Source organism: Jatropha curcas, chromosome 8 (assembly GCF_041381405.1).
Source record: "Jatropha curcas cultivar XTBG-Jc1 chromosome 8, XTBG_Jcur_1.0, whole genome shotgun sequence".
Classification (NCBI taxonomy): Eukaryota; Viridiplantae; Streptophyta; class Magnoliopsida; order Malpighiales; family Euphorbiaceae; genus Jatropha; species Jatropha curcas.
Genome location: NC_143158.1, coordinates 404,317 through 430,370, shown reverse-complemented (window position 1 = coordinate 430,370; position 26,054 = coordinate 404,317). Strand labels below are relative to the sequence as shown.

The 26,054-nt window shown below is 34.7% G+C and overlaps 5 protein-coding genes across 13 annotated transcripts; 3 read left to right on the top strand and 2 right to left on the bottom strand.

The window, feature by feature from the left end:
• Window positions 1-1,256: 1,256 nt before the first annotated feature.
• LOC105637516 (aspartyl protease family protein At5g10770) lies at window positions 1,257-3,758 on the top strand. Its single transcript, XM_089725288.1, has 3 exons — window positions 1,257-1,545; window positions 2,169-2,612; window positions 2,722-3,758. Exons 1-3 carry the CDS (start codon window positions 1,386-1,388, stop codon window positions 3,543-3,545), a joined length of 1,428 nt encoding a protein of 475 aa, XP_089581414.1. The 5' UTR covers window positions 1,257-1,385; the 3' UTR covers window positions 3,546-3,758.
• LOC105637515 (aspartyl protease family protein At5g10770) lies at window positions 3,721-5,861 on the bottom strand. 2 transcript variants are annotated; one of them, XM_020680976.3, is made up of 3 exons: window positions 5,480-5,859; window positions 4,802-4,983; window positions 3,721-4,543 (listed from the first exon to the last, which is right to left on the bottom strand). In XM_020680976.3, the coding sequence occupies exons 1-3, from the start codon at window positions 5,634-5,636 to the stop codon at window positions 3,851-3,853; spliced, it is 1,032 nt and encodes a 343-aa protein (XP_020536635.1). In that variant the 5' UTR covers window positions 5,637-5,859; the 3' UTR covers window positions 3,721-3,850. The 2 variants fall into 2 exon arrangements, with proteins under 2 accessions (XP_020536635.1, XP_012076381.1); XM_012220991.4 differs by having other exon boundaries at window positions 3,721-4,983; window positions 5,480-5,861.
• A 1,748-nt stretch (window positions 5,862-7,609) lies between these two features.
• LOC105637514 (protein ENHANCED DISEASE RESISTANCE 2) lies at window positions 7,610-8,846 on the bottom strand. The gene has a single exon (XM_012220990.4). It carries the CDS (start codon window positions 8,726-8,728, stop codon window positions 7,811-7,813), a length of 918 nt encoding a protein of 305 aa, XP_012076380.1. The 5' UTR covers window positions 8,729-8,846; the 3' UTR covers window positions 7,610-7,810.
• A 2,681-nt stretch (window positions 8,847-11,527) lies between these two features.
• Window positions 11,528-19,266, top strand: LOC105637513 (Protein kinase superfamily protein). 8 transcript variants are annotated; one of them, XM_089724973.1, is made up of 14 exons: window positions 11,528-11,830; window positions 12,070-12,190; window positions 12,315-12,579; window positions 12,693-12,734; window positions 13,271-13,342; window positions 13,487-13,622; window positions 13,822-13,979; window positions 14,756-14,840; window positions 15,220-15,422; window positions 15,559-15,720; window positions 16,511-16,660; window positions 17,300-17,560; window positions 18,260-18,538; window positions 18,945-19,266. In XM_089724973.1, the coding sequence occupies exons 1-14, from the start codon at window positions 11,773-11,775 to the stop codon at window positions 19,191-19,193; spliced, it is 2,241 nt and encodes a 746-aa protein (XP_089581099.1). In that variant the 5' UTR covers window positions 11,528-11,772; the 3' UTR covers window positions 19,194-19,266. The 8 variants fall into 8 exon arrangements, with proteins under 8 accessions (XP_089581099.1, XP_020536398.1, XP_089581100.1 ...); XM_020680739.3 differs by having other exon boundaries at window positions 11,529-11,830; window positions 12,070-12,193; window positions 12,333-12,579; XM_089724974.1 differs by having other exon boundaries at window positions 11,530-11,809; window positions 17,300-17,564; window positions 18,264-18,538.
• Window positions 19,267-20,482: 1,216 nt separating this feature from the next.
• WIN2 (HOPW1-1-interacting 2) lies at window positions 20,483-25,694 on the top strand. The gene is made up of 9 exons (XM_089725078.1): window positions 20,483-20,681; window positions 20,946-21,193; window positions 22,876-23,003; window positions 23,348-23,446; window positions 23,561-23,719; window positions 24,258-24,344; window positions 24,433-24,524; window positions 24,941-25,015; window positions 25,167-25,694. The coding sequence occupies exons 2-9, from the start codon at window positions 21,114-21,116 to the stop codon at window positions 25,335-25,337; spliced, it is 891 nt and encodes a 296-aa protein (XP_089581204.1). The 5' UTR covers window positions 20,483-20,681; window positions 20,946-21,113; the 3' UTR covers window positions 25,338-25,694.
• The last annotated feature ends 360 nt before the right edge of the window (window positions 25,695-26,054 follow it).

Genomic DNA, 26,054 nt, shown 5'->3' with positions numbered 1-26,054 from the left:
CATGGGTTTGACCTCAATTGAACAATCATTTTTTTTTTTTTGGAACTGAATATATTTATTAATTAATAAATAATTCGAAATTAGTTCGTGATTCACATTTCCAAAACACGAAGACCAGCTGGATTTGAAATCTTACAATCTCTTTTCTTCCACTCTGAAGAGTTGGTATTTTGCCTAATCATTGACTTGTAGTCAAGCAGTGCCCCCTCCAATAGTCTGTGCTTTGTGTGCTCTTTCATGGAGTCTTCGTCTCCCTCCACATATGCGACTATATATAGTGCTTGACCAGACTTTGGCGGCCTCTCAAAATTAAAATGGATCAAAATCAATATTTATTCCATATCAAATCGAGCTGCAAAAATCAGAATTTAAACTTTATTTTTTCCTTAAATCACATATGTTGCATAACCAAATCAAAAATCAAAATCAAAATTATCTAAAATTTTAAACTGAAACTACATCTACTGTCGAAATAATTGAACCAGAAAATCGATGAGTCGGAACTTTCCTTAACCCAATTAATTATGTCTATTAAATGTAACTCTAAAATTAAACAACTATAGAGTTTAAACTAATAGTATAAAAATGTAAATTCAGAATTAGAATTTTAAAACAGAAGATAATCATTTGTTTCCTGCAAATACGGGTGGCCACAGTTCCGGAACCACCGGTTTCGGTTCCAGAACCGAACCAAAAATTAACAGTTTCGATTATGATTTGGAACCAAACAGTTTCGGTTTCAATTTCGGTTCCAGTTTCTCAACGGTTCCGGTCGATTTCAGACTGGTTCTGGCCAGTTTAAGACGGAACTAGAACCATCGGTTCCGGTTGAAACTAGAACCGCCGGTTCACGGTAAAACCGGCGGAACAGGAACCGAACTGGTTTGGACCGGTTTCAATTCCAGTTAGGATCGATTCTGATTCCCACCGATTTCGATTCTAATTTTCACCAATTCAAAACCGATGATTTTAGTTCCGAAAACCGGATTTTCGCCACCACTACCTGCAAAACATAATTAACGGACTTTAGCAATACGTTGGTTGATGTGTGAGTGTCCATAAGAGTAGAGAAGTTCATGCTAGAGAAAGTCATCATTGCCTGTGACTTGTTGCCTCTTAATTAATGGAACTAATAAGTGGATGGAAGAAAATTTTTTTTATATTCAGAAAAAAAAATTATCAGTCTAATTTCAAATAATGAAGAGAGGCTATCTTTATTTAGTTGAGCTTCCACATACAATTTTACTAAACTCAATAAAGTTAAATAATGAATAATATATTGTAATTTGCAGCTATATATATTTGGGTAGCCAACCCACCAAACGACAAGAGAGCACAGAGCAGTTTGTGAAATTCTCAGTAGCGAGGAAGTAATTACTGAGACAATGGCGACTCCCTTGTCTTCCATCTCATCAATCAGTTTTTTATTTTATGCTTTGATAGTTCTTGTGTGCCCTTGTTGCTCTTTGCAGAAATCTTTACATACCCACAATTTTAAACTCACTTCTCTTTTAGCCTCTAATGTCTGCAACCGATCTTCTAAAGGTGAAATCTTGATTTAACTATCTTTAGATAATTGTATTCTATCTTATTACGATTTGTTTGTTTTTACTTTTTAGATTCAAAAATATGATTTCGGACCCTTACCATTACAATGTTTTTTGCTCAACAAATTCTGCTCTTACCCATTTAATACTTTGTGATTGAACTGTATAAAACAGGTTCATGGCTTTGTCTGTAAACCAAACTAATGAAAATATAAATTTTTGTTAGAATGATAGCATAATTCTATTTTTATTGATTTGGTTCATAGATAGAGTTATAAACCCGGTCTAAATAAATCAATTCAAAAAAACAAAAATGAATTGCCTAAACTAAGTCTATGGCCAAACAAATGAAAATAAATTTTTTTATTCAAACATGGTATTTCTACTATACATGGAAAAAAATGATAAAGTATGAACAATTTTAAAAAATTATTATTTCTTAGTTTGGTTTAGAGTGGATGATGAATTTAGTTTAGACAAAAATAATCTGAAAAAATAAAATAAGAACAAATTTGAAAATTTTTATTTTCATTCGGACATGTAGACGGTGAATTATCAATTTCAGTTTAGTTGTGCATGTTAACAAATTATTAATTTGAAGAAATTATAAATGTATTTCAGTTCATAAGCAAGGTTCATCCTTAGAAATAGTGCACAAAGACGGTCCATGCAATGAAAAGATGAAGGATGATTTCAAAACAGAAATATCTGCCTCTCATTACCAGGAAATGCTTCTTCAAGACCAGTTACGAGTGGATACAATTCATGCTAGGTTTACCAGAAGAAACAACTCCGGCCCGTTTGACGAGATGCAGGCTAAACTACCGCTTCAGTCCGGTGTTGCAATCGGCACCGGAAATTACTTTGTCACTGTGTCCCTTGGAACGCCACAAAAGGATCTCTCTCTCATTTTCGATACTGGTAGTGACATTACTTGGACTCAATGCGAGCCATGTGTTGTCTCTTGCTATCAACAAGGACAGCCAATTTTTGAGCCAAGGAAGTCTTCCTCGTACGCGAATGTTTCCTGTTCTTCATCGTATTGTAATTTAATCACTGAGTCTGGTAATTAATTATGAAAAAACCCTTTTTTTTTTTTTTTTAAGAAAAGAATCCATATGGATAGATAGACATGAGATTTTAAATGAAATAAATATATTCTGGGTGGCTGCAGGTGGCAAAAAGGGCTGCTCTTCCTCAACCTGTCTGTACAAAGTCGTATATGGCGATGGAACTTACTCTGTTGGATTTTTTGCCACCGAAAAACTAACCGTTACAAAATCAGACACGTTCAACAAGTACGTGTTTGGTTGCGGTCAAAGCAACGCTGGCCGCCTGGGTCGAGCAGCTGGTTTGCTTGGACTTGGCCGGAGCCAATTATCTTTTGCATTCCAAACTGCTAAGAAATATAAAAAGCTCTTCTCTTACTGCATACCACCTACCTCGAGCTCGACCGGTCACCTCAGTTTCGGGGGCAATATAGGAAAGACAGTGAAGTTCACTCCAATGTCCCCAGATTTTCAAAGCACGCCTTATTATGGCATCGACATCACTGGAATAAGCGTCGGTGGAGACAAACTAGCCGTTTCTGCTTCAGTTTATCAAACGGCCGGAGCTATCATTGACTCCGGAACAGTAATTACTCGATTGCCGCCAACAGTATACTCTGCACTGAGCTCCAAGTTTCAAGAAATGATGACAGAATATCCGATGACCGACGGATTTTCCATTTTGGACACGTGTTATGACTTTAGCGATTTTGACACGGTAACAGTACCGAAGATCAGTGTTTTCTTTAAAGGAGGAGTAGAGGTGGATATATATGTGACGGGGATTTTAATCGTGGTGGACGGGATTGAGAAGGTGTGTCTAGCTTTTGCACCCAATCAGAAAGACAGTGAGTTCGCCATATTTGGAAATACTCAGCAACAGACGTATGAGGTTGTACATGATCTTGCAAAGGAAAGAGTTGGGTTTGCTCCAGCTGCTTGTAGCTAATTAGCTTGATAACAATATATGGTGATTACAAGTACTTAAATTTACCAGGAGAGTTTAAATATAATGGAGTAATTAGACAATATAGTAGGTAATTAAGAGTGTGGAGCTGCATAAGAAAATAAGTTTGTAAGATGTGGAGAAATGATAATCCCACATGTAATTGAAGACAATTGCAGAAAATAAGTATGAATCAAACTTGAAAATTATCCCAAAGAGTGGATACATTTTATTACTGATAATCATACATTTCGAAATAATAAAATTCAGAGAAGCTGATTGAGATGATTTGATGGGTAGCTAATTAGCTATATATTTGAGCAACCGCGTCCGAATGCCATATTTTTATTACTGATATCGAAGAAAATATTTAGAGCCCTGTGTTGTTTATTACCAATAATGATCAAGTCATCTTCCTTGACATTTCTTGCAAAAGCCAAGCAAACCTGAGAATCATTTTTGTCTCTGAATGTAACAGCAGATGGCTCCAAAGGCACATTCAAACCTTCAAATTGCAGCACCATGTTTGGTGGTGTCCAATTAGTATGGCCAACGAGATTATAGCATATATCCAACAATGGAGGAGATCGAGGAGCTCTTGGGTACTGTGACATCAACCCCTGAAATGCAGAGCTAAGACTCGAATATAGAGAAGGTGGTAGGCGTGTGATTACAGTTCCCGAGTCTATAACGGCGTTCAAAGATGAAGACATAGGTAACCTTTGTTGGCCAATTGTTATGGCAGTGAGTTTTACAGAGTAACTAGTAAGTGTAGATTTGTCAGTTGGGGCAGGTCCTATTGGTATCATTTTATTCTCGTCAGGTTGGCAAGTTTCATAGGCTTGGACTCCAAACACAATATACCCAGTAGAGCTTTCGGTTGCTGGAAGACAGTAGCAAAACAAACTAAAATAGCTTGTATCAGTTTGCGCCATTAAAGAGAACTGTCCTGGCCCAACTCCTAGTAACCCATTTGCCCCACCAAAATTTCCTTTAATTTCCTGAGCACAGCCAAAAACGAAGTTAGGATATGGATTTGATGTTATAGTGAGAGTGTCATTTGCATAATACCCAGTTGAATAGGTTCCATCGGCATAATCCGCTCTGTAGTTGCAAGGATTGCAAGAAACATTTGAAGAAGTAGAAGATGAAGAAGGGTCAAAAAATGGGACTTGGTTATTATTGCAATTAATCCAAGTTTTATCACTTCCTGTGTCAAAAATTAAGGTAAAATCAATTTTAGGAGTGCCAAAACCTACTGTCGTCAAAAAGTTGTCATCTCCTTTTAAAGTTAGAGGCAAACGGATCCCTTCCCCATATTTATTTACCACTTCAATGGATTTCAATGAACGAAATCTATAGTTGTCTTGCAGAAGAATTTTTTGAGAATTGGGTTCTGATTTCTCTTGGCAGTTCAGACCTTGACATTGCCCTTTGGAACCTGCAAAACATACAATTGATGAGTGATATATAATATCAATAGCACCTACTACTACGCTTACACTATATTTTGGTGTATATTGACGAATGAAGATGAATTGAACCTCTTATATATAAATATAGTAAGCCTATTTTTTTTTTTTTGGAAAATTAAATATTAAACTTCATTTTGATTCGTAAATGTATAACTTCTGAAACAATTTATATATTATTGAATCAAATTTTACCCGGGATTAAACTTGTGTTCTTAACCTTTACAGGGTTATTACCACCCAACCAATACATTGTTGGTTGCAATCTTATAACTCTAAACATAACTGCATTATTAAATGAAAATTTATAGGTTCTTATAAATGGCTAGAGAAGATTCCAACAACAGCTAAAGACTAACTTGCTCTACTTGCACAAACATAATATTGTTTTAGAAGCACAAGTAAGCGTTAGCAACAAATATACAGGAAGTAGAAAGAGTGCAAGATCTAGAGAAGAGAAGTGACCTTTATTTGTAGAAGTCAAGGAAGCGGATACAGGCAAGAGAGACTTCATTTGATGGTTTGCTCCATAAACACTGAACTTATCCAAATAACAAGAAGAAAATAGGATAGAATAGAAGAGAAGGTGGAAGGTGGCCATTGATAGATAAGAATCAGCCATAGAAATAACAAATTAGAGAGGAATCACTAGATATTTCAGAGAAAGTTTCAGTGATCATCAATTTTATATTTAGTGTGATGAGAAGTGTCCAAAGACTTTGACCTAACACAATAACGTGAATGGTGGAAGTCTCTAAACGGTCCCCCAATTTCTCTAGCTATTTTCAATCAAACCTTGAGATGTTGAAAACCAGGCCAAGTCTTCAATTGCTTGGATGAGAGATTGGTCTTTGCCGTGTTACACAGGCAGCTCTATCTTAGCGAATGGAAGTTTCAAAGTTCGAATTCTCGATCACTAAGTATAGTCATTAATTTTGTAAATTAAGAGAAGGACTGCCTCTCTCGAAAGTTTTATTTTTGTCTGTTAAGCCTTAAAAAAAAAAAAAAAGCAACCCAATCTCAAATGTTAGAATGGGCACCTATTAGCCAACGGTTCTTTCTTGGACTTTTCTTGTTCGGGCATTTTGGTATCGAGGATTAGCAAACAACCCAAACTAGTAATAGCTTAGGTCCAGAGCCCATGTAAAGCCCATCTATATCACATTCGCAAGCAATGGGCCAATGGCAATGTTTTTCTTCCTTCTATTAACCAAACGAATTCATGTACCTATATACACGAGAAAAAGAAAATGGAAATGTGAAATTTTATGTACCAGAGAAAAATAATATAATCAACCCAAAAGTTAATTAATTGGAAATGCTTAGGGTTAGGTGAAGACTGAAGACAATGGATTTGAATATTTCCCTTTTCAATTATTAATTAGAAAATGTCTATATGCTTATTTAAAGAGCAAAGATGAGGGAATGCATGTGTGCATTAAACTTTTAGTTAGTCAAAGATTGTTAGCTGAACAAAGGATGAAAAGAAGATCAATAATAGGTTCCACATTAATCCAAATGCTAAGGTTAGATTATCAGTACCAAAACTTGAATTTGTCTTCCTTTCTACGGACTGACTTTATAGAAATCAAATCAATTAGAGACCACAAAGATTTTCCATAACTTTTTATGTTAAAGAGGCTAATTAACCATTCTCATAGACCTTTGTTTCAAAACATGGGGCATGTTAATTATGTGTGATTATAAAATTTCATGAAGTTGAGCTGCTAATTCATCTTTTTGAGAACATTATTGGATAAAAAGTAAGAATTAATTATAGATATAGGATCTCTTCAAATCACTTTGCCAGAATGTGTCATATCAACCTAATTAAATATTAAACACCTGATTTGCACACCTTGTATTACCAAATTCATTAACTTTAATAAAGATATAATTAATAATGAGATTTGAAAAAAAGAAAGCAGGGAAATCTTTATTTTTAGTATTTTGTTGATTATACATGCAACCTTTGTAAAAAAAAAGTCTAACGAGTGTTTGGTCAGTACAGTAAGTCTAAAATAGACCTTAAACCAAATAATGTTCCATTCAAACAATGGATGGCATCAAGAATTTTTATCCATGAATTAGCACCATGGCCAGCTTAAAGAAACAGAGAATTCATTATCTTGTACATGTTTGTTTGCTTTTATGAAATAAATTAATGAAGAATCATACGATTCTAGAATTAGTTGATCCATCCAGTGATTGTATAACCAAAATCCATCTCAGAATAGCAGGACATGGATAATCAAGGAACATGTAGGGCCAAATCATATAGATTTCAATTACCTTTCACACATTTATCATTAAAGAAGATTAGAACCCAGGCACCAAAATCTCCACAGTAATTGTCCCCACCAACAAACATTCACCGCCACCCACCAAAAATCTCAGTTCAGTAAAGTGACTCTTAACTGTATAGACAAGAATAAGCAAACCTGCTAAAAGAACCCAGTCATTTTTATCTTTTCTCCTCACTCTCCCTTCCTGCCATTTTCTGCTCCATTGGCACCCCTCTTCAAAACCCAACACGAAGGGCACGAATTTCTAAGAAGAAAACTCCTTTCCCGAAGCTATAAAGCTGAAAAACTATGGCGGAGAATAAAGGTTAATATCGTTATTATGCTTATTTGTCACCGTTTTTATTATCTACAACCATCAATCCCTATAAAAAAGGGACTCCAACTCATAAAATAGAGGATAACAAGAGCCTTTCAAATTAAACTAAAATAAAAATAAAAATGGGGTAAATGAGGAGAAAAATTAAATAGCATTCTTTCACATTTTTAATAATCAGTCTTCGTCGGCGTCTTCGTCGCCGGATTCATGATTGTTAACCTTGGCTAAACTTATTCCACGCGCCACCGTCGGTGTCGGAGCGTCAACGACTGTCGCCGATGACATCTCCATCTGGCAAACTCTAATTGCACCGATTAATTTCTCAGGCAACTCATCCTCTGCCTGTGCCTCCACCACAAATCCCATATCAATAGTCACGTTGGTCACATATCCCAATGCGAGGTGTAAAATAGCGGTGGCGATCTTCGAGCTCGCTATATCCACATCAATCTCCAAATAATTGGCACCTCTATGATAATTACAGGTTAAAGCTTTACCTAATAAGCAAGCACTATAGTTCCCTACCGTTTTCTTCACGATCCACGGACCTTTCACAATGCGATTCACAATCTTAAACCGCTGGTTCCTAAACGCGTCATCCCCGTTGATAAACCGATACAACAGTGAACCGGGAGGGATAGGATCTTCACTGACAAAGTAAAACACCGCACTGTGTTGTTCCTTACCTGGAACTTGCAGGTTAACAGCGAAAATAAAACTTTTCATAGATTTTCCTTGAGACTGAACCTTTTTGAGCGCGAGGGACACACGGTTGTCGGGTCGGGCTAGTACGTTGTCGAGTTTGGTACAGGACTTGAGCCAGTCCATGCCGGCAGGAGATAGTAAGTAATCGCCGGAAGGCGATTTCTGTCGTTTAGTGAAGTAGTTTTTAGACCGCAAAGAGAAAAGGTCACCTGGAGGTGACGCCCAGCCGTTGGCTCCATTATCGAGGTCCACTCGCCGCAAGGATCCGCCATCGGTTGCCTCGGAGATCCAACCAGTGGTTGCAGTAGCAGTGGTGGCGTTGGAAGAGGATCTGGAACCAGTACAATCGGAGCCGGAACAGCGGTGTTTTTCCTTGGTCGGGCACATGATTTTTCTTTTCTTCTCTGTATCTATCTATGATCTATTTTCTGTCTTCTCTCTGCAACTCGCTTTGGGATTCTCCGTATATGAGTGTGAGGCTTGAAGTGGGCTAATAGCAGAAGGAGCAAGAGTGCCCCTATGTTTCTAGGAAACTACCAAAGAGCCCTAGATTATCTGTGCCAGCTATTTTTGATTTTTTTTTTTTTTTCCCTTCTAAGTTTGTTTTTATAATAGTAATCCATTGATTTATTGATAAATACTCGTGGTAATTACAATTAATAATTGCATTAACGATAATTGTATGTAAGTCAACTTACTACCGATCAATTACAGGCTGCTGACGCTATTCACGTGCAACATTTATTGCATTTTTTTCACCATCTAATGAGCAAAAATCACCAAAATTCATTAAACATAAGAATTTTCTTTTCCTTAAATTTAGTCTTTTATTTTTCCACCCTCAAGATTTTTCTAACTAACTTTAATTAAAATAATTTCGTTACACGTTTTTTTTTTTTTGGGATGATTAAATTATTTTTCATATAATCATCCTCCATTGTGAAAATAAATGAATATAGTAAATTTAAATTATAAGAATAGTTCGTGTATAAATTTTAAAATTATTACAAGCTATTCATTTTTATTAGGATACCTTATGTGATTTAAAATTTTAGCACCGAACTATTTGAAATTTGAATTGTATTATCAATTCTAATTAGGCAATCAAGTTGTTTTGAATCAAAATTAAAGTATATTGACTCAGATTTTAGTGAATCAAAATAAGTGGTGCATGAGTAAGATTTGTTAGTTGCTAGAACTAATTAGAAACCGGTCAATTTCAATTCATTAAATAAAAATTACGAATAAATAAATTTGAATATGATATTTGGATATGTTTAGGTACAGAGTGTTTATATATATACATATATATATATATATAGTTACAATTTTATGAAATTAATGAGTTTCCAAATTTATTAGGATTCTAATTAGTAGAGATTTATTACTATATAAATAAAAAAATACTCTTTTTATTAAGTACATTTCAAATTAAAAATTAACACTCTTAAATTTTTCTAAATTTGTAAATTAAGATTCGCAATGACTATCAATTTCATGGTTAATAAAAATTAATTAATAATATTTTGACATGCTATGACTAAATTAATTCATTCAAGGCAAAATTATAATTCCTTAATAATTGCTTATTAATAATTATTTTAAAGTTGATTTTTTCCCATAACCAAGAATTTATGAGTTAACTAATTTTTCTATTTGAGAGAAATTTAAATTATCAGTTTCACCTAATTTTAAAATTTTTAGTGTCCCATGCTATTTCATGTTTTAAGGATGATTTCTCTTGTATAGCATATGATTATTGAACAATTTGTACAAATAAACAATAATATATATATAATTATATATACTCACAGCACAAAAGGAGTAAATGGTAATCATGAGTTGTCATTAGCCACTTTAGTCTTTAGTCCCTAAGCTTTTCTTTATTCTCTCTATTTTATAATTTTCCCCTTTGATCAACTTTACGCTTATAAATGGTAATCATGTAATTCTATGAAAACGGTAGGGAGTTTTATGCCATTGTCTACAAGGTAACGAAAAATGGGTCTTCACTGATGACGACGATAAGGATAGCGACACGTGGTAGAACATTGACACTAAAGACAATAAGACATTAATGATGCGAGGGAACTTATAAAAGTCAATTGAAATTTGACATGCACAGGTCACCATGGGGCTTCGTGTCTCTACACATGGAATTATGCGTCACAGCTCGTCCGTAACAACTCATAACGGCTAAGGATTAAAGACAAATACTAATAATTAAATACTACAAAAAAAAATATTTTTCCACGAGGTAAAAAAATATAAATGGATTGCGAATCAACTCGTAGCCTAATTGGTGTGTGTAGATTGAATTAAACCAAAGGGAAAAGATTCTTATTTGGACCAACCGTGCAACAATTATATATTATTGTTAAATTTTTATTTATTATCTTTAAATAGAATAGTAATCATATCCTTTCCCATTGTACATAATACAGCTAATCAACGTTAGAAAATAACAAAACCGCAGGCTTTATTAGGAGGGGAGATTTACTTTTCCGTATGCAATTCTCAATAAGCATACGTGGTTTCTGTTTTGTGACAATTATTAAATTTAATGGTTGATATATGTTTTTGGAAATTCCACTTTCGGTTTAATTAAAATGCAATTCTTTAGCCACCCAATCCGTCACACCGTCTAAGGTCCAATTTTTTAAATATCACACGCATAGTCATACGATATACCATGCAAATGTTGAATATTGCGTAATGGGTAGGAGCACTCAAAACGTTTGATCAAAAAGCATAGTCACATAGTCAATTATTTCCTAAGGAGTCAAATTAGTCTAATGTACATAAAATTAAAATCATGTCTAATCCGTTTGATTTTCACTTTTTTAATAAAGGAATGAGAGGTCTTGAATTGTTTAAATTTTAGTTGAGCACTCTCGACAGTTTGAGTTTTTATGAATTTAGTTAATAAGGAGATGACTATATTATTATATAGTCGACAATATTATTTCAGCCCATTAACTTCCTATAAATAATAAAACATCATAGTCAATTAAAATGGATTTTGATAGCTTCGTCAATTAAATATAAGCCCGTCTAAGAGTATGTACATAACAAGTTGGACCTTCTATAACTGGCTTTCAATCCAATCCAAACCAGCCCAGTCCAAGCCCAAGCCCAACTCAAACCTTCAAGGGAAAGTTTGTTCAGAGCTGCCGAATGCCAATCCTCTGCTTGTGCATTGAGTGAATCAGCAAACTCAATTTTTTATTGTCCCGAAGATGCCAAGTAAACCAAACGTGGCGCTTCTCTGATTATCAAGCAAATTACACTGCTCTACCGGCTAAAACAAAGCTTCATTAACCGCTACAAGTCGCTTATGCATTTCTTCAAACACTTAATTTGCAGAGTTGGTCTTGGATCCCTGATGAGCCATTTTCTCCCATTCGTTTTATGAGATCTTACAACGGCAAATGAAGAATGTTTCTAGGAGTCTCAAGCGTCACTGCAGTGGGACTCTTCTCTCCAAGAGTGCTTTTCTTATTCTCGATCATCACTTGAATTTGGTTCTAACTTATGTGAATTTAGCTTTGTTCCTCAAAGCAACGGAAATGTTTCTTTTCATTTTGATTTTTCTTAAAAATTTTGATTCAATTAAATCCTAAATCCCGAATTCACCATGTTAATGTCTAATATGTTTCTGTATATTTGGTTGTGCTGCTAATAATGTTGTATTTGTTTACGGTCCAGTGACAGTGTTTTGTTTGCAGCTTTATTTCACGATGACAATGTTTTGAAGATTTTGAGGACCTGTGCGTATCTGGGTCAGAAAGACATTGAAATCACAAGAAGACGAGAGAATCTGATTCTGCATCACTTCTTGCATATAAGGTTGTAAGTGCAGTAGCAATCTTAAATGTTAGAAAATACTTAGAGTTGCATTTGGTGCTGGACACAACAGTACTTCATTATCATTCTGGAAGTTTTAGACATTTCCATAATTATTGTGTTTAAGCTTAGGGATTTGGTGCAGACTCTCTACATCTTTTACCAGTGTGCATGGTGGAAGGCCGTCCGCAGAGTATGCGAAGTTGAGGAAGGAATCACTTGAAAGTGAATTTGGGCAAGCTCTTGGTATTTATAGTTCCAACAAAGCATCCATCATCTACCGATTTGGTCCATTTTTGGCTTTTTATAGAGCAGCGATCATTTCTTTTCATGTTTTGAAGTTAACCCTCTGGCAAATTTTTGTTCGAGACACAAAAAGACGTGCAATCAAGGTATAATATGCTTTGGTGCTTGAAATACACTTTAGGATATCTGTTTCTTGTTGTGTTGATGAATATGTAATGTTCCAGAAATTGACAGCAACTGTTTACACAATTTCTTGCAGTTTCGGCAAACTCTGATCAGCTTGGGGCCTTTCTACATCAAGGCAAGTAAAACTTTACCGAACCTTATAGAATCAATTTACGCTGTTTTCCTAAATATTGTGAAATTTTGTAGTGGATTTTATCAGGATAGTCATCTGTTTCTATCATTCTCCTTGGGTTCTGCCAAAAACTTTTATTGCTAGCATATGTTGACAGTGATGCTATGGAAATCCCATGAGAAAAATTGATGTGTGTTAAGCAATGATGTGTTCTTCAAGGTTTTTAATTTTTATGTTGATGTGACATTTCGTATTTGCTTTAAGTTGTTTGGTGACCTCCATCTAATTGGTGCAATAGAAGCTGAGAGATGGTGCAAAGAATGGAATGAGGATTAATAACTTTTGGAGCTCTGAAGTTTAGTATAATTAGTATAATTAATTATTCGTATAATTAATATTATTCTGGATCCTTAATTAGTATAATTGAAGAATTATGCTCCAGAATGTTCTCAATTGGGTAGAAATTTTAAATCTATAATTAAGCCCTCAGTTGCTTTCTGACATTACATTTGTATTCTCATTCCTGTTTAAATTTACAGCTTGGACAGGCTCTGAGCACTAGACCAGATATATTGCCGACTGTATATTGTCAAGAGCTTGCCAAGTTACAGGTATGACAGCTTTTCCTTCTTTCCACAAGACTCTTCAGTAATGGGTCATATGATCTGATTTTGGATTTTCCCATCAGTTGGATACTTAGCAATTTTCCTTTATTTTTATCATTTTCTCAGTTTAAGCTATTCTCTTATTGCTAGGACCAAATACCACCATTTCCAACCCATATTGCAATTAAATCTATTGAATCCCAGTTGGGTGTTCCAGTTTCGCAACTTTTTTCTGACATCAGTCCAGAGCCAATTGCTGCAGCATCCCTGGGGCAGGTGTATAAAGGTTTGATGCTCTCTTCTGATATATTGATGCTACATGTCCTTATTTTAACTTATCTTTATATATTTCTTCATCCACTATATATCTTGTTCCGGTTGGATTTATTTGTTTCTTCAAACTATTAATGGATGGGTGTTGTAGGTTGTTTTGTTTTGCAAGTAACACAATTTTAATGTTGTACTTGTTACTTCAAGTATTGCAGCTCATCTGCATTCCGGTGAGCTTGTAGCTGTAAAGGTGCAGAGGCCAGGTATGTCAACTTTGTTGACCCTTGACGCATTATTGTTTCATATGATTGGTGGCCAATTAAAGCGATTTGCCAAGGCTCGCAAGGATCTATTAGTAGCGGTAAATGAGATGGTGAGCTTTCCATAACTTCTGTGCATACATTCCTTGCCTGTGTTTCTAATTATGTTTTGTAAAGCATGCTGGAGTATTCAATTAAGTACCATGTGCCATGAATGCTTTCAGTACTCTTTGATCTTTTCTAGGTTTTTTCACTTTGGCTTTGAATTCACTAAGCTGATTTTATTGGATAGATATCTATGTGAAAATAATAATGATCATTAGCTTCTTGAAACCTTTCATTTGGAAGGCCAGTATGGGAAATCATGACACTTCATGCAAATTCGATGAATGCTAAGGTACTTGGTCATGTTGATGGACACAGGCCTATGTCCTATTTCAAGTTCCGCAGTAAGTCAAGTGCTGGGAAATGTAGTTCGATTCCTAACTTCTCTTTTTCCTACTAGCCTGGGGATAATATATTGTGTTTATTTTGGTTGAAGATGTTCCGTGTAAAATTTAGATTACTAGCATTTTATAACTTTCTAGATGGTTATAATACTAATGACGTTAATATGTTATTTTGCTATCTAAGGGAGACAAAGGGGCGCAAAGAGCAGCCGTCTTGTCACTGTCTTATGCATGCAAATAGACACACGTGCACAAACAAATGCACGCACATTTGCTACTGCTCAGATGCACATATAAACATGTGGAATTTGCTTTTGAATTTTATTTAGTGCGATTTATTTCCTTAGTTCTTTCTTTCTCTCTTATTGTGATGCATACAATCCTTTTTAATGAGATTGTACATGCTTATGGACATCTTCAGGTCTATCTTAAATGAACAGGTGAGGCACATGTTTGATGAAATTGATTATGTCCTAGAGGGGAAAAATGCTGAACACTTTGCTTCTCTATATGGTTGTGACCCATGTACGTTTTTCCATGCTTTATCACTAGTGCATGTAAAATCATTATGATCCTACTTGCTAGGTATGTAACTTGGATCCTACATTGAAAATATGAGATTTCAATATTAGTATTCATATGGGCTTTGGGCTCTCCAATCTCATGAGCTATCTTTTGGATTGTGGTTATCCCAAGGTTCATAACAATATATAATTATTTGTTTGGTAATGCATTTAACAGTCTTCAGTATTCTTGTTCGGAATATCCAACTAATATATGAGATTATCGATGTACATGGGTTGCTAAATTGTCAAGGCGTCTGATGTAGTCGATGAAAAATTAGATTTAGGCATTATTTTGAGTATAATGATTGAGATTGGTACAATCTGCTTGCATACATCAGGTAATGATACAAAGAATGATCAAAATGCCAGAGTTAGTAATACCATGGACCATAAGAAATCAAATTGCGTTAAAGTTCCTAAAATATATTGGGACACCACATGTAAGGGTGTACTTACAATGGAATGGATAGATGGAATCAAACTTACTGATGAAGTGCGATTGAGGAAGGCCAGTTTGAACAGATGGAAACTGATTGACCAGGTATTGGGCTTTGTTTGCAGTCAATTCATTATGATCTTTTGTATGTGTTTTCACTTTCAGTCACGTCTTTAAGCAATCATGTCCAAAGCATTATGGCTTTGTGTAGTGAACTAGTAACCATTTTGTTGGCTTATAGGGATTATACTGCTCTTTGAGGCAATTGCTTGAGGTGGGATTTTTCCATGCTGATCCACATCCAGGAAACCTTGTTGCTACTGACAGTGGCATTCTTGCATATTTTGACTTTGGAATGATGGGGGATATTCCTCACCATTATCGCGTGGGACTCATTCAAATGGTAATAGCTGTTTGGTTGATAATATGCCAAGTGCACCTCTCCTTCCCCCTTTCTCTCTCTATCTCTTTTTCCTTTTTGTGTATAGTTTTGTGTAAATGCTTGAGAAAAGACTATTGGCAGCGTGTATAACTTTCCATTAGTGTTGAATTGTTTTCTACTCCCTGTGAATGCTTGGGGCACATATTCCCAAGAAGAAGTCTGTGATGTACTGCTGTTTATTTCTGATGAATAGATATCTTTAACATACCTGGCTACATTCTGACATCTTTGTATCAATTAGTAAGTGGCTTGCATGTTATTTATTATTGTTACATGATCCACTGTGACCTAATATTATATTATTGAACCTGTCCACAGAAGTGTGTGCATATAAACTCTATGGAGATTGCAGTGGTTCTTGTTCATTGCAATGTGGATTTCCTGTTTTGGGTTTATATTCCTCATTCTCTCACTTAAAATCATGTTTATTGAGTAATTGGTTCCTGTAAACTTGGCGTATTTTAATTATTTGTTGATGTTAGAAAAATGCTTCGAATGGTACATTCTAATAATTCATGGGCATCTTTTCCCATATCTCTTTCAACAAGTTCACACACCTACACACTCAAACATAATCTCTATATCATTTCTTTCCAAGTTGTTACGATACAGAAAACCTTGCATCTGGCCATAAATAGAAAGGTAGTCTCTTTTCTCCATGATGATGATAATAGTGATGACAGTTTGTTTCAATGAATTCCACTTGACAGCTGGGATTTTGTATTTGTTGATAAGTTTGTACTTCTTTCAGCTTGTGCACTTTGTTAACCGTGACTCTCTGGGTTTGGCAAATGATTTTCTTTCTTTGGGATTTATTCCTGAAGGGGTTGACATCCAATCAGTTTCGGATGCATTGCAAGCATCCTTTGGTGATGAAACAAGACAATCTCGAGATTTTGAGGTTTGCACTAGTATTCTTTGATCTTATGTTTCATTTTATTTTGCGTCTCTTTTATTTTATTTTATTTTTTGCTGATTTATGTTCAGTGTTTTTGTGAACTTCCCTTTGTTAATCATCATGAAGGTGAAGATTGCATTGGCATGCCAAAGTTGTTCCACCTGTGTTCTTAGCATAAAAATGATAATAGTAAAACATATGAATTAAAAATCTAGATCTAAGGTGTTATAGACTCAATGTTCAATGGAGATAATGAATACAAATACAGAAGCCAGGCGGCTATAGATGGGAAAGTTGAGATATGTTGGCTGTTTAAGTGAGGAGCATATCTTATTCTTGTGAAATTTTTGCTACCAGCATAATTTGAAACTTAGGAATCAAATTAGTGTACATAAACATATATGCAGTGGATTTCATTATGAGACTGAAGTGGCCCACCCACCTCCTCCTGGCCTTGTTTTTAACTGTGTATTCATTTATTATCTACATTGATATGGATGGCTCTTGACATCTAAATAATAAGCATGATGGCCAATGGATTTTCATGGATCTGCTAAGTGTTCTGATTTTTGTTTCTTCTTTAAATTTTCTTTACAATTACAAGCAAAGCAACATCTTTGACTGCTTTTCTTTCCTTTTCAGGCAATAATGAACCAACTATATGATGTTATGTATGAATTTGACTTCTCCCTTCCCCCTGACTATGCATTGGTGATACGAGCACTTGGATCACTTGAAGGCACAGCAAAAGTTCTGGACCCTAATTTTAAAGTTGTTGAGAGTGCATATCCTTTTGTCATTGGAAGACTTTTGGCAGATCCACATCCTGATATGAGAAGAATTTTGAGGGAACTTCTCATCCGTAATGATGGATCTGTAAGATGGAATCGCTTAGAGCGCTTGGTAGGTCAATCTAGTTTTCATGAATTTGGTTATCTTTCTCAATCTAATTGTTAAGGATTTGGTTCTCTTTTTCACAATCTGGTTTCTGCTTTAAACAAAAGAGTTTTTGCTGCTTTACAAGGATATGATTATGTTTTCTGTTTTTCCAGCTTTTGATATATATATATATATATATATATATATATATATATATATATATATATATATTCATGCTCCAGTTAAGCTTTAGACTTTTGATGGTGTATGTTCTTTGAATTAGCTCTACAGAAATGAACTTGTCTGGTCAATTTTTCAAATGGACCCTGACCTGAGAAAGAATTTCAAGCATAATGAGCTGGTCCCAGATATTGTGATGATTGTGATAATCCTTAGCTTCTCTCTGGTCTTTTCTCTGTAGTGGCACTTGGCAATTGTTTTTCCCCATTATGTTCAATGTATGACCTGAATCTCCATGCTGTCAGTATAAATTACTTTTGTGCTTACTGTTACTCAGTTTCTAATCTTTGCCCATGATTATTGCAGTCTGGTACTCAAAATTTGGCAGATTCCTAGGGCTAATTCATTTAAATAAAGATAATACTGAGGCCCTACCTTATTCCATTCTATAACAACAATGATGCCTTATATGGTTGAACATATTACTGAGTTTGTTATAGTATGGATTTTGATAATTCAGTAGTCATTCCTCTCTTTTTCCAGGTAGCAGCAATATCTGAACAGGCTTCAGAGTCAACGGGAGAGGCTGCTAAGTCTGAAGAAAATCCTTCAGACACTCTAGAATGGAAATCTTTTGATATCCGTGCTGTTGTTAGTGCCACAGAAGATCTTTTGCTCTTCATTCTATCTGAGAAGGGTAGCAGGGTGCGTGTTTTCCTTGTACGGGATATAATTAAGGTGGCTGATGTCTTTTTACGAGATAAAATCGTTGGTTGCATTTTAGACCAGAAACGTGAAGGAAACGAGGCATCTAAGTCTGAGGTTTGTCTAAATTTCCTTTATTGCAATTGGAGACCTTCAAATTTGCTCAAGCACAGACGGCTGATTTTCTAAATTCTACAAGCTTTTACTCCGGACATCCATAGTAATTCATTGTTGAATTTTTAAAATGATATGAAAATGTGGTTTGCTCTGGTGTCAGTAAATACTTCTGAATGCCAAATGTCTTTTGTTGGTCAGTTGTGATTATCGAGTAATTAACAGATTTTTTTTCATAAAAACTAGCTTCAAATAAATCCTCATCTTTTCCCAGATTGCACAAACAAGAGCTTAGGGAAATATATAAAAGTAAATCATAAGATTACAAAGCAAGATCAAGCAATACCATGTTGATCTGACATTTGTGATATTTTGTTATTTGTTTTTCTTTCTACCCATGATATTGCAGGGCCATTCAACATTCATGAGGGTAGTTAATGGGTTTCAATATCTACGTCAAGCGGTAAAGTTAGCCCCAGAGTTGTGGACTGCAATGCTTATACGCATGGCACTGAAGCCTGAATTTCATAGTTTTATTCTTGATATTATGTCAGCCTTGGTAGTTCATTTTAACCATAAAGTTCCAGAGACTTCTTGGGTTTTCATGTCTAGACTTCTGCATAAGTTGGTGAGAAACGATAGATTGGATGATCTATGAAGGACTGATTCTTCATTAACAAGTATTAAATATATGACACAGGCAAAAGCAATTCAATCCTTATTTATGATTATATGTTATCAGTTTTTCTGACAATGCATGTGCCTGATTGTGAAGTTGAAGCCTTTATACTCCTGGGTTCGTTAGGTGTTGGTTATGGTTTAAAGTCAAGAAGAGCTTGGTGTTGAAAATGAAGCTTGGTCAGGTATTCAAACTCCTTTCTCCATCGGCGGAAAAAGTGGAGAAAGTAATTAATCAGACAGGTGGAAGCAATTCTTATGATGTGTCCCATTCACACAATGAAATTCCCTCCCCGCAAGGGAACAAATTTTTGCAGAATTAAAAAAGAAAATATATGGTTTGAAAAATTTTTATCACCTTGAATTTTTTGAACAGAGGAGACAAGTATTAAGAATGTGGTTTTTATTTTAGTACGACAATCACATGTGGGTGAGACCATGATATCTTTCGAATGGATGATACTATATCCGTCTCTATTCATTTGGATTTAACAATATGAAATATCTCAAATTAATAACTAAATCAATGAAGAAATAGAGACCTGAATAGTTTTATGTATAATCTCAAACTCACAAAAGCGGTTTTGACCCAAAACGCTAGTGTTTTTATTCTGTGGTCTATTTCTCAGCTCATTGTAAGTAAAAGTTATTAAAAATTGTTTTAAAATAAATTTTATATAATACTTTATCTTATTTGTAATTATAATAAATAGTATCCCTTAAAAGATTCGTGAATAAAAATAATAAAAAAAAAGACAAAACAGAAATAAAGAGGCATAAATTACTTGATTGATCGATATGGAAAGCAAGTATTTACCGTTAAATGCAAGAGAATTTGTGTTTATCTTAAATTTAATTTTCCAATTAAGCCTAATTAATTAATAATTTATATTAACAAAAGGAATAAAGTCAACATTGACTAGATTACAAGAGCTCGCAACTACTCTAACAGCAAATTCCGATATCCATCCAAAAGGAAATTTACCCTGTATAACACTAGACAATGATGATCATAACTGTCATCTGCATGTTTGCCACGTGTATGAATCATTCGCAATAAAAGACGAACGATTCACATAAGCTATTTTGAATTTGACTCGGTCCTATCATAAGCTTGCCTCACGCAACTGCAACGCGTAAGACTCCCATTTTAAGCATGAATAACAAATCACACCTTATTTTAATAATGTAACTAAATATATATATATTAACAAATTCCAATTTTAATTTTAAAGATTATTATTCTTATTTTTTAATTTTGAAAATTGATCTGGTTGTGTTCTTGACTCTAACAAACCCAAACCAAAATCGAAACGAAACAGAAATCGCCTCTGTTTTCTCCTTCTCTCCTCTCTCTATAAACTTGAGCTCTCTAATTACTCTCATTTTTCTCGTCTTTTTCCCCCCCTTTAACGCTTTTTAAGCCCTCTGCCTCTTATGGCATTTTCTTTATCCTTCTTTCCTTTAGGTGCTCTCTTCTCTCTCTCTCTCTCTCTCTCTCTCTCTCTCTCTCTCCTTGTTTTGTAATTATCAATTAATGAATTTACTTTATACTGTATTTTCCAATCTTAATTCGTTCATGAACATATAAGATTTGAGGATTTTCAGTTTAGTTTTTGGATTGAACATGTTGATCGGTTTTATAACTCTAAGATCGATCTATACATTAGCTTCTTTTTTCTTTTTTTGGTTTGCTGAAGGTTCTAATTGTTTTTTCTTTGTTTATTTGCAGGTTGAGCTCGAGAATTCCTGAATTAGAAATATATTTATATCATAAATGTCAACTGCATAAGGCATAAAATCTTGTACACTAAAAACCAAAAACTGTTGTTGTTGTTGTTGTTTTCTAATTTTAATCAAAGAGATAAGAGGTATTCTAGCTGAAATTTCAAGCAAGAATATGGGCTACCTCAATTCAGTCCTGTCATCTTCAAACCAGGTTTATGCTGATGATGCACCTGTGAGTGGTGGTGGTCTGAGGTAAAAACATTTTAATGTCTGGTTAATAACTATTACTCCATGGTTAGATCTAGAAATGTTTTGGTTTGACTCTTTGGTTAATTTTTTTCGCAAAACTTGATATTCGTTTGTTTAATTATGTGTAACTGTAATGCTTTGGCTTGCTTGTTGATTATAATTGATGTTGTGTCCAATTTTGTGACTTTTGGTCAAATCATTATATTATTTACTTGCTTTCATTGATATTGCATCAGTAGTGTCAAGATCATTCTTAATCGGTTGTGGTTTGTTAAGTTTATTGGGTCAATATATTTTTTTTGGAAAGAATTCATCCTAATATGGGTTTATTTTAAATTTAAACCGACATCAATTAATGATTATGTCACTTGGTTATTCACTAGGATTAGAAATTCTTAAATTGATGATTGTATGAGTGGGATTGTTTTGTTGCTGGGAACCATATAAGATAATGAAAGGAATAGTAGAGAAGAAGAATTTGATTGACAGTATGCAGTAGGATGAATACCTGTGTTTTTGGTTCTTTTCCAAATTAAGTGCCTGAAATTTTTATGAATATGAAGGTAAAACTTGATATAGTTATAATTTCTGAAAGGATCTATGTTATTATGATGTCCATATGCAGTAGGATGATTGTGTTTTTGGTTCTTTTGCAAATTAAGTGGCTGAAATTTGTATGAATATGAAGCCAAACTTAATATGAATTACTGACAGTATGTACGTCTTTATGAGATTCTGTTGCTATTGTCGGTTCCACGGCAACTTATCCCGTACGGGATATCTCTTGTCTGTCGTTTTCTGTATTTAATGGTCAAAAAGAAGAATCAAATCTCTCAATAGCATGTTTGTCATGTTGGGCGTGCAAGTTACTCGCATAAAATAGCATTTTAGAGATCCTTGATCTGTTCTTTGTCGGATTAACTTTTATTAGATTTGTCGTGTTCAATACATGGCAATGTTGCTCTTAGTGGAATCACTTATTATTCTTTTGTTTATCTTGCGACTTGACTTTTCGAATCGAACAAGACATTTTTGGACTATCTCAAACATATACGACATTACGTGGATTCAGGATTCACGTGGTCATAGAAATGGTATCATACATTTGATTTTATTACCATAATTGCATGGAAACAAAATACATAATATTCTTGTTTGATTACTTGGCGATAAATGTTTAGCCTTAATCTAACAAACATCAATGTACTTTAGATGGAAAAAATTTTAGCATGAGTACTTTCAAAGAATCACTATTCCTAAAGAGAAATACTTTTGTCTCAGACTTGAAATTTTTAAACACTATGTAATATTAAGTGTTTTAGGCGTAGGGCAGGTTAACTTGGAAATATTGTCATTTTGCATTTAAGGCTGTGATAAATTTTGGGATGCCTTCCTTCGATTTTATAGTTTTATTAATCTCAAAATGTGATTTGTCTGTCCCGTTCTCCAGTAATTGCTTTCTCTATGGCAGAGGAGCATGCATGATGACTATTTTCCTCTTCTTTATGTGTTTCATTTCCTTCAGATTTTTTTCCTACTTTCTTGGTTTTTATGGTATCATTCACTTGTTATTGGGCTGAAAGAGATGTTATTTTTTGAATTTAAAAGTTCTTTGATGTTCTGGCATATTGTTGAAGTCCGTAGGATTTTTTCTTACAGTGAGTTTGACATGTTTGCTTTAACAGTCAGAATGGAAAATTCAGCTATGGATATGCAAGCTCTCCCGGGAAAAGATCTTCCATGGAAGATTTTTATGAGACAAGGATTGATGGTGTTGATGGAGAGATAGTTGGCCTGTTTGGAGTATTTGATGGTTTCTCTCTCCCTCTGCTTTTCATGTGTTTTTAATGCATTACTATTGAGTTTCAAGAGCATGCAGAATTACCTTTGCAGAATATAAGCTCATGAAATGCAGACTATTAATGAAAAAAATTTTCACCAAATGAGTGCCCATTTAATAATTAATTAAATTAGCCTTCCAGTATTCACTAAATGCATTACTTGTTTAGTGTGAAATCTGTGTTAATGCATCTGTAAAAGCATGGTACACTTCGCTGTATTATTCCATTTTTTGGCTATCACTTTTTCTTTTAGACATGCAGTAAGCAAGTAGATAACACAAAATATTTGCCGTGCCTCTTTTTTTTTTTTTTTCAGGCCACGGAGGTGCACGTGCTGCTGAATATGTGAAACAAAACCTTTTCAGCAATCTGATCAGGCATCCAAAGTTCATTTCTGATACCAAATCAGCTATAGGTTTTTCACTTGTTAACCATCCATAGATTTTATATTATGCTAATTTTGTAATTTCCTCGTTGTAAAAGGAACTTCATCTTAGTCTCTATTTTTTTTTTTCCCTTTCCACTGCAGCCGATGCATACAATCACACAGACTCTGAATTTCTGAAATCAGAAAATAATCAGAACCGAGATGCTGGGTCAACTGCTTCCACAGCAATTCTTGTTGGTGACCGTTTACTTGTTGCAAATGTTGGAGACTCTAGAGCTGTCATATGTCGAGGTGGCAATGGTAAGAATCTTTAGGTTTTACCACGTATAATGGTTTTTTTTTTTTTTTTTTTTTTTTTTTTTTCCGAGTAGATATTCAGAGTTTTCTCATACTATCTAAATTAGTTATGTGATTGGGAGATGGAATTAGAAAAATGATTGGATGCAAACTTATGAAGTTTTTCTTGGGTGGTTGCTTCTGCCAGAATGTTATTGTTTTGTTACACTCCTTTCAATCCAAATGTGAAAGGAAAAGATCGTATAATATGGTTTATATAAAATAAGAAGGTTGGACAAATGTAGTGTTGACTTTTCAAAATGGACATTACTGTAGGATACTTAAAATAGAAAGAAACAGATGCTTCTGTATGGAGTATTAAGAAAAAATTTCTAATAAGAAAAATTCTTCCACTTTTTGGCAATATTATAGTTATATACTATCGAAGGTTGGACACCTGTGCTCTTTGAAGACTGTGGAAGCTTTTTCAATTCTTTTCGGATTGCAATGTTGTTTGGTTGTTTCATAATAAATCATTAAATTGTCTTGCCATTTTATGCAGCTATTGCTGTTTCTCGAGATCATAAGCCAGACCAAACTGATGAGCGCCAACGGATTGAGGATGCTGGAGGGTTTGTGATGTGGGCAGGCGAGCACTTTGTGTTCTATTTCCATTTTAATTTATTTATCAAAAACTTCTTTCTTGGAAAAAAATTTACATGTTGAAAACATAACAGGGACGTGGAGAGTCGGTGGGGTTCTTGCTGTCTCTCGTGCATTTGGTGATAGGCTCTTGAAGCAGTATGTTGTTGCTGATCCAGAAATTCAGGTCCGGTTCTCCTTGCTCGGACCATTTTTGTTTTATTTACAAATATATTATCAACATGGTAAATCCCATGCTAAATATATTCACAAACAAGAAAGAGTTTTTGTTAAAAAAAAAAAAAAAAAAAGAAATTTTCATTGACAGTACAGATAGTGAACTCCTAAATCAAGATAGCTTAAAATGATAGATCTGCCAATAGCTAAATATGCCATAGACTATGCATGCGCCGATCTAGATTCTCGAGTAGTAGTCTTTTCTGAACAATAAATTTTAGTTACCAGGAAAAAAGGTTCTCTAACATGATTCTGGATTTGTAATTTATATAATTCTTCAGGTTTTCTATTTTATCTCTTCCAACCTATTTGAAATTTGAGTGTGTTTTAGTACTCAAGTACTGACTACCACTTTCGAATATGCAGGAGGAGAAAGTTGACAGTTCACTTGAGTTTCTTATCCTAGCAAGTGATGGACTGTGGGATGTTGTCACAAATGAGGTTTGCCGTGGTTCCGTTCTTTTTTTGTCACTCTAATACATTTTCATTCCATCAACGGTAGATTTTGTGCTTTTCCTTACATTAATCTCAGTTGAGGAGAACAGGTTATTAATTATTTCCAGCGCCATCTGATGCTGTATCTTTTTCTCAGGAAGCTGTTGAAATGACTAAACCAATTGCAGACCCAGAGGAGGCAGCAAGGAGGTTGTTGCAAGAGGCATACCAGAGAGGAAGTGCAGATAATATTACCTGTGTCGTTGTCCGCTTCTTGGCCAATCAAGGTGCTACCTCTCGTAGCGCTGTTGGTGTTGCTTCTGTGTGAAGTAGCTGTGCTATGGTTCGACCTTTGCAGCTACAAGAAAAACTGGGGCAACATTAGAATTAAGAGGTGTATAGCTAGTCAGGGAAACGCAACGGCGACATCCTGCTGTGGTAGGGATAGAAGGATGGAGGAAAACTCAAGTTGGCTGTTAAAAAGTAACACAGTTACATATTTCAGCCTCTAGAATAGTAACTGTAAGAGTCTAGCTTTTTATGTACTTGGTGTCTCGAGGTAGCTAGAAATGTGCACTCGTTAAGTTGTAGAGTCTTAAATTAAAGACTATTTTCTAAATGTTGTAAATGTGTTTTTAAACTTCATGTTGTTGCTTTTGTTCAATACTTTTTGTTTCCCTGCGAACTGTTCATTGCAAGCTTTTACTTTACTGGTTATCGTTAATTTTGTAATATAACCGGTATCCGAAAGAGCCCATTATACTCATATTATATCCGGTTCAAGTACTGCAGGGTCCATATAGGGTGACTATCGTAGCATGGCAATTGGCAAATGTGCTTTAGGAGACAAAATTGAAATCCTTTCATTATATATGTTTCAGTGGAAAAGATGATCCTTGAACATAAATAATACGAAGGAACCATTTGGTTTATCCAGACCGAACATGTCTTGTCAAGATTTTAGCAGAAATCTAAATTTTCCAATTATAATAAATCATTATCATTTTGTTAATTATAATTGCAAGACTTTTTCTGTAACTAAATT

What these genes read in the sequence shown, in the direction of transcription:
- WIN2 (XM_089725078.1), top strand. Translation starts at nt 21,114, where the DNA reads ATGGGCTACCTCAATTCAGTCCTGTCATCTTCAAACCAGGTTTATGCT. An exon ending in CCTGTTTGGAGTATTTGATG is followed by an intron (nt 23,004 to 23,347) that starts GTTTCTCTCTCC and finishes TTTTTTTTTCAG; the next exon opens with GCCACGGAGGTGCACGTGCT. An exon ending in TTGCTGATCCAGAAATTCAG is followed by an intron (nt 24,525 to 24,940) that starts GTCCGGTTCTCC and finishes TCGAATATGCAG; the next exon opens with GAGGAGAAAGTTGACAGTTC.
- LOC105637515 (XM_012220991.4), bottom strand. Translation starts at nt 5,636, where the DNA reads ATGGCTGATTCTTATCTATCAATGGCCACCTTCCACCTTCTCTTCTAT. An exon ending in CTTGACTTCTACAAATAAAG is followed by an intron (nt 4,984 to 5,479) that starts GTCACTTCTCTT and finishes TATGTTTTGCAG; the next exon opens with GTTCCAAAGGGCAATGTCAA.
- LOC105637516 (XM_089725288.1), top strand. Translation starts at nt 1,386, where the DNA reads ATGGCGACTCCCTTGTCTTCCATCTCATCAATCAGTTTTTTATTTTAT. An exon ending in CTGCAACCGATCTTCTAAAG is followed by an intron (nt 1,546 to 2,168) that starts GTGAAATCTTGA and finishes AATGTATTTCAG; the next exon opens with TTCATAAGCAAGGTTCATCC. An exon ending in TAATTTAATCACTGAGTCTG is followed by an intron (nt 2,613 to 2,721) that starts GTAATTAATTAT and finishes GGGTGGCTGCAG; the next exon opens with GTGGCAAAAAGGGCTGCTCT.
- LOC105637513 (XM_089724973.1), top strand. Translation starts at nt 11,773, where the DNA reads ATGAAGAATGTTTCTAGGAGTCTCAAGCGTCACTGCAGTGGGACTCTT. An exon ending in AAGAGCTTGCCAAGTTACAG is followed by an intron (nt 13,343 to 13,486) that starts GTATGACAGCTT and finishes TCTTATTGCTAG; the next exon opens with GACCAAATACCACCATTTCC. An exon ending in TCTATATGGTTGTGACCCAT is followed by an intron (nt 14,841 to 15,219) that starts GTACGTTTTTCC and finishes TGCATACATCAG; the next exon opens with GTAATGATACAAAGAATGAT.
- LOC105637514 (XM_012220990.4), bottom strand. Translation starts at nt 8,728, where the DNA reads ATGTGCCCGACCAAGGAAAAACACCGCTGTTCCGGCTCCGATTGTACT.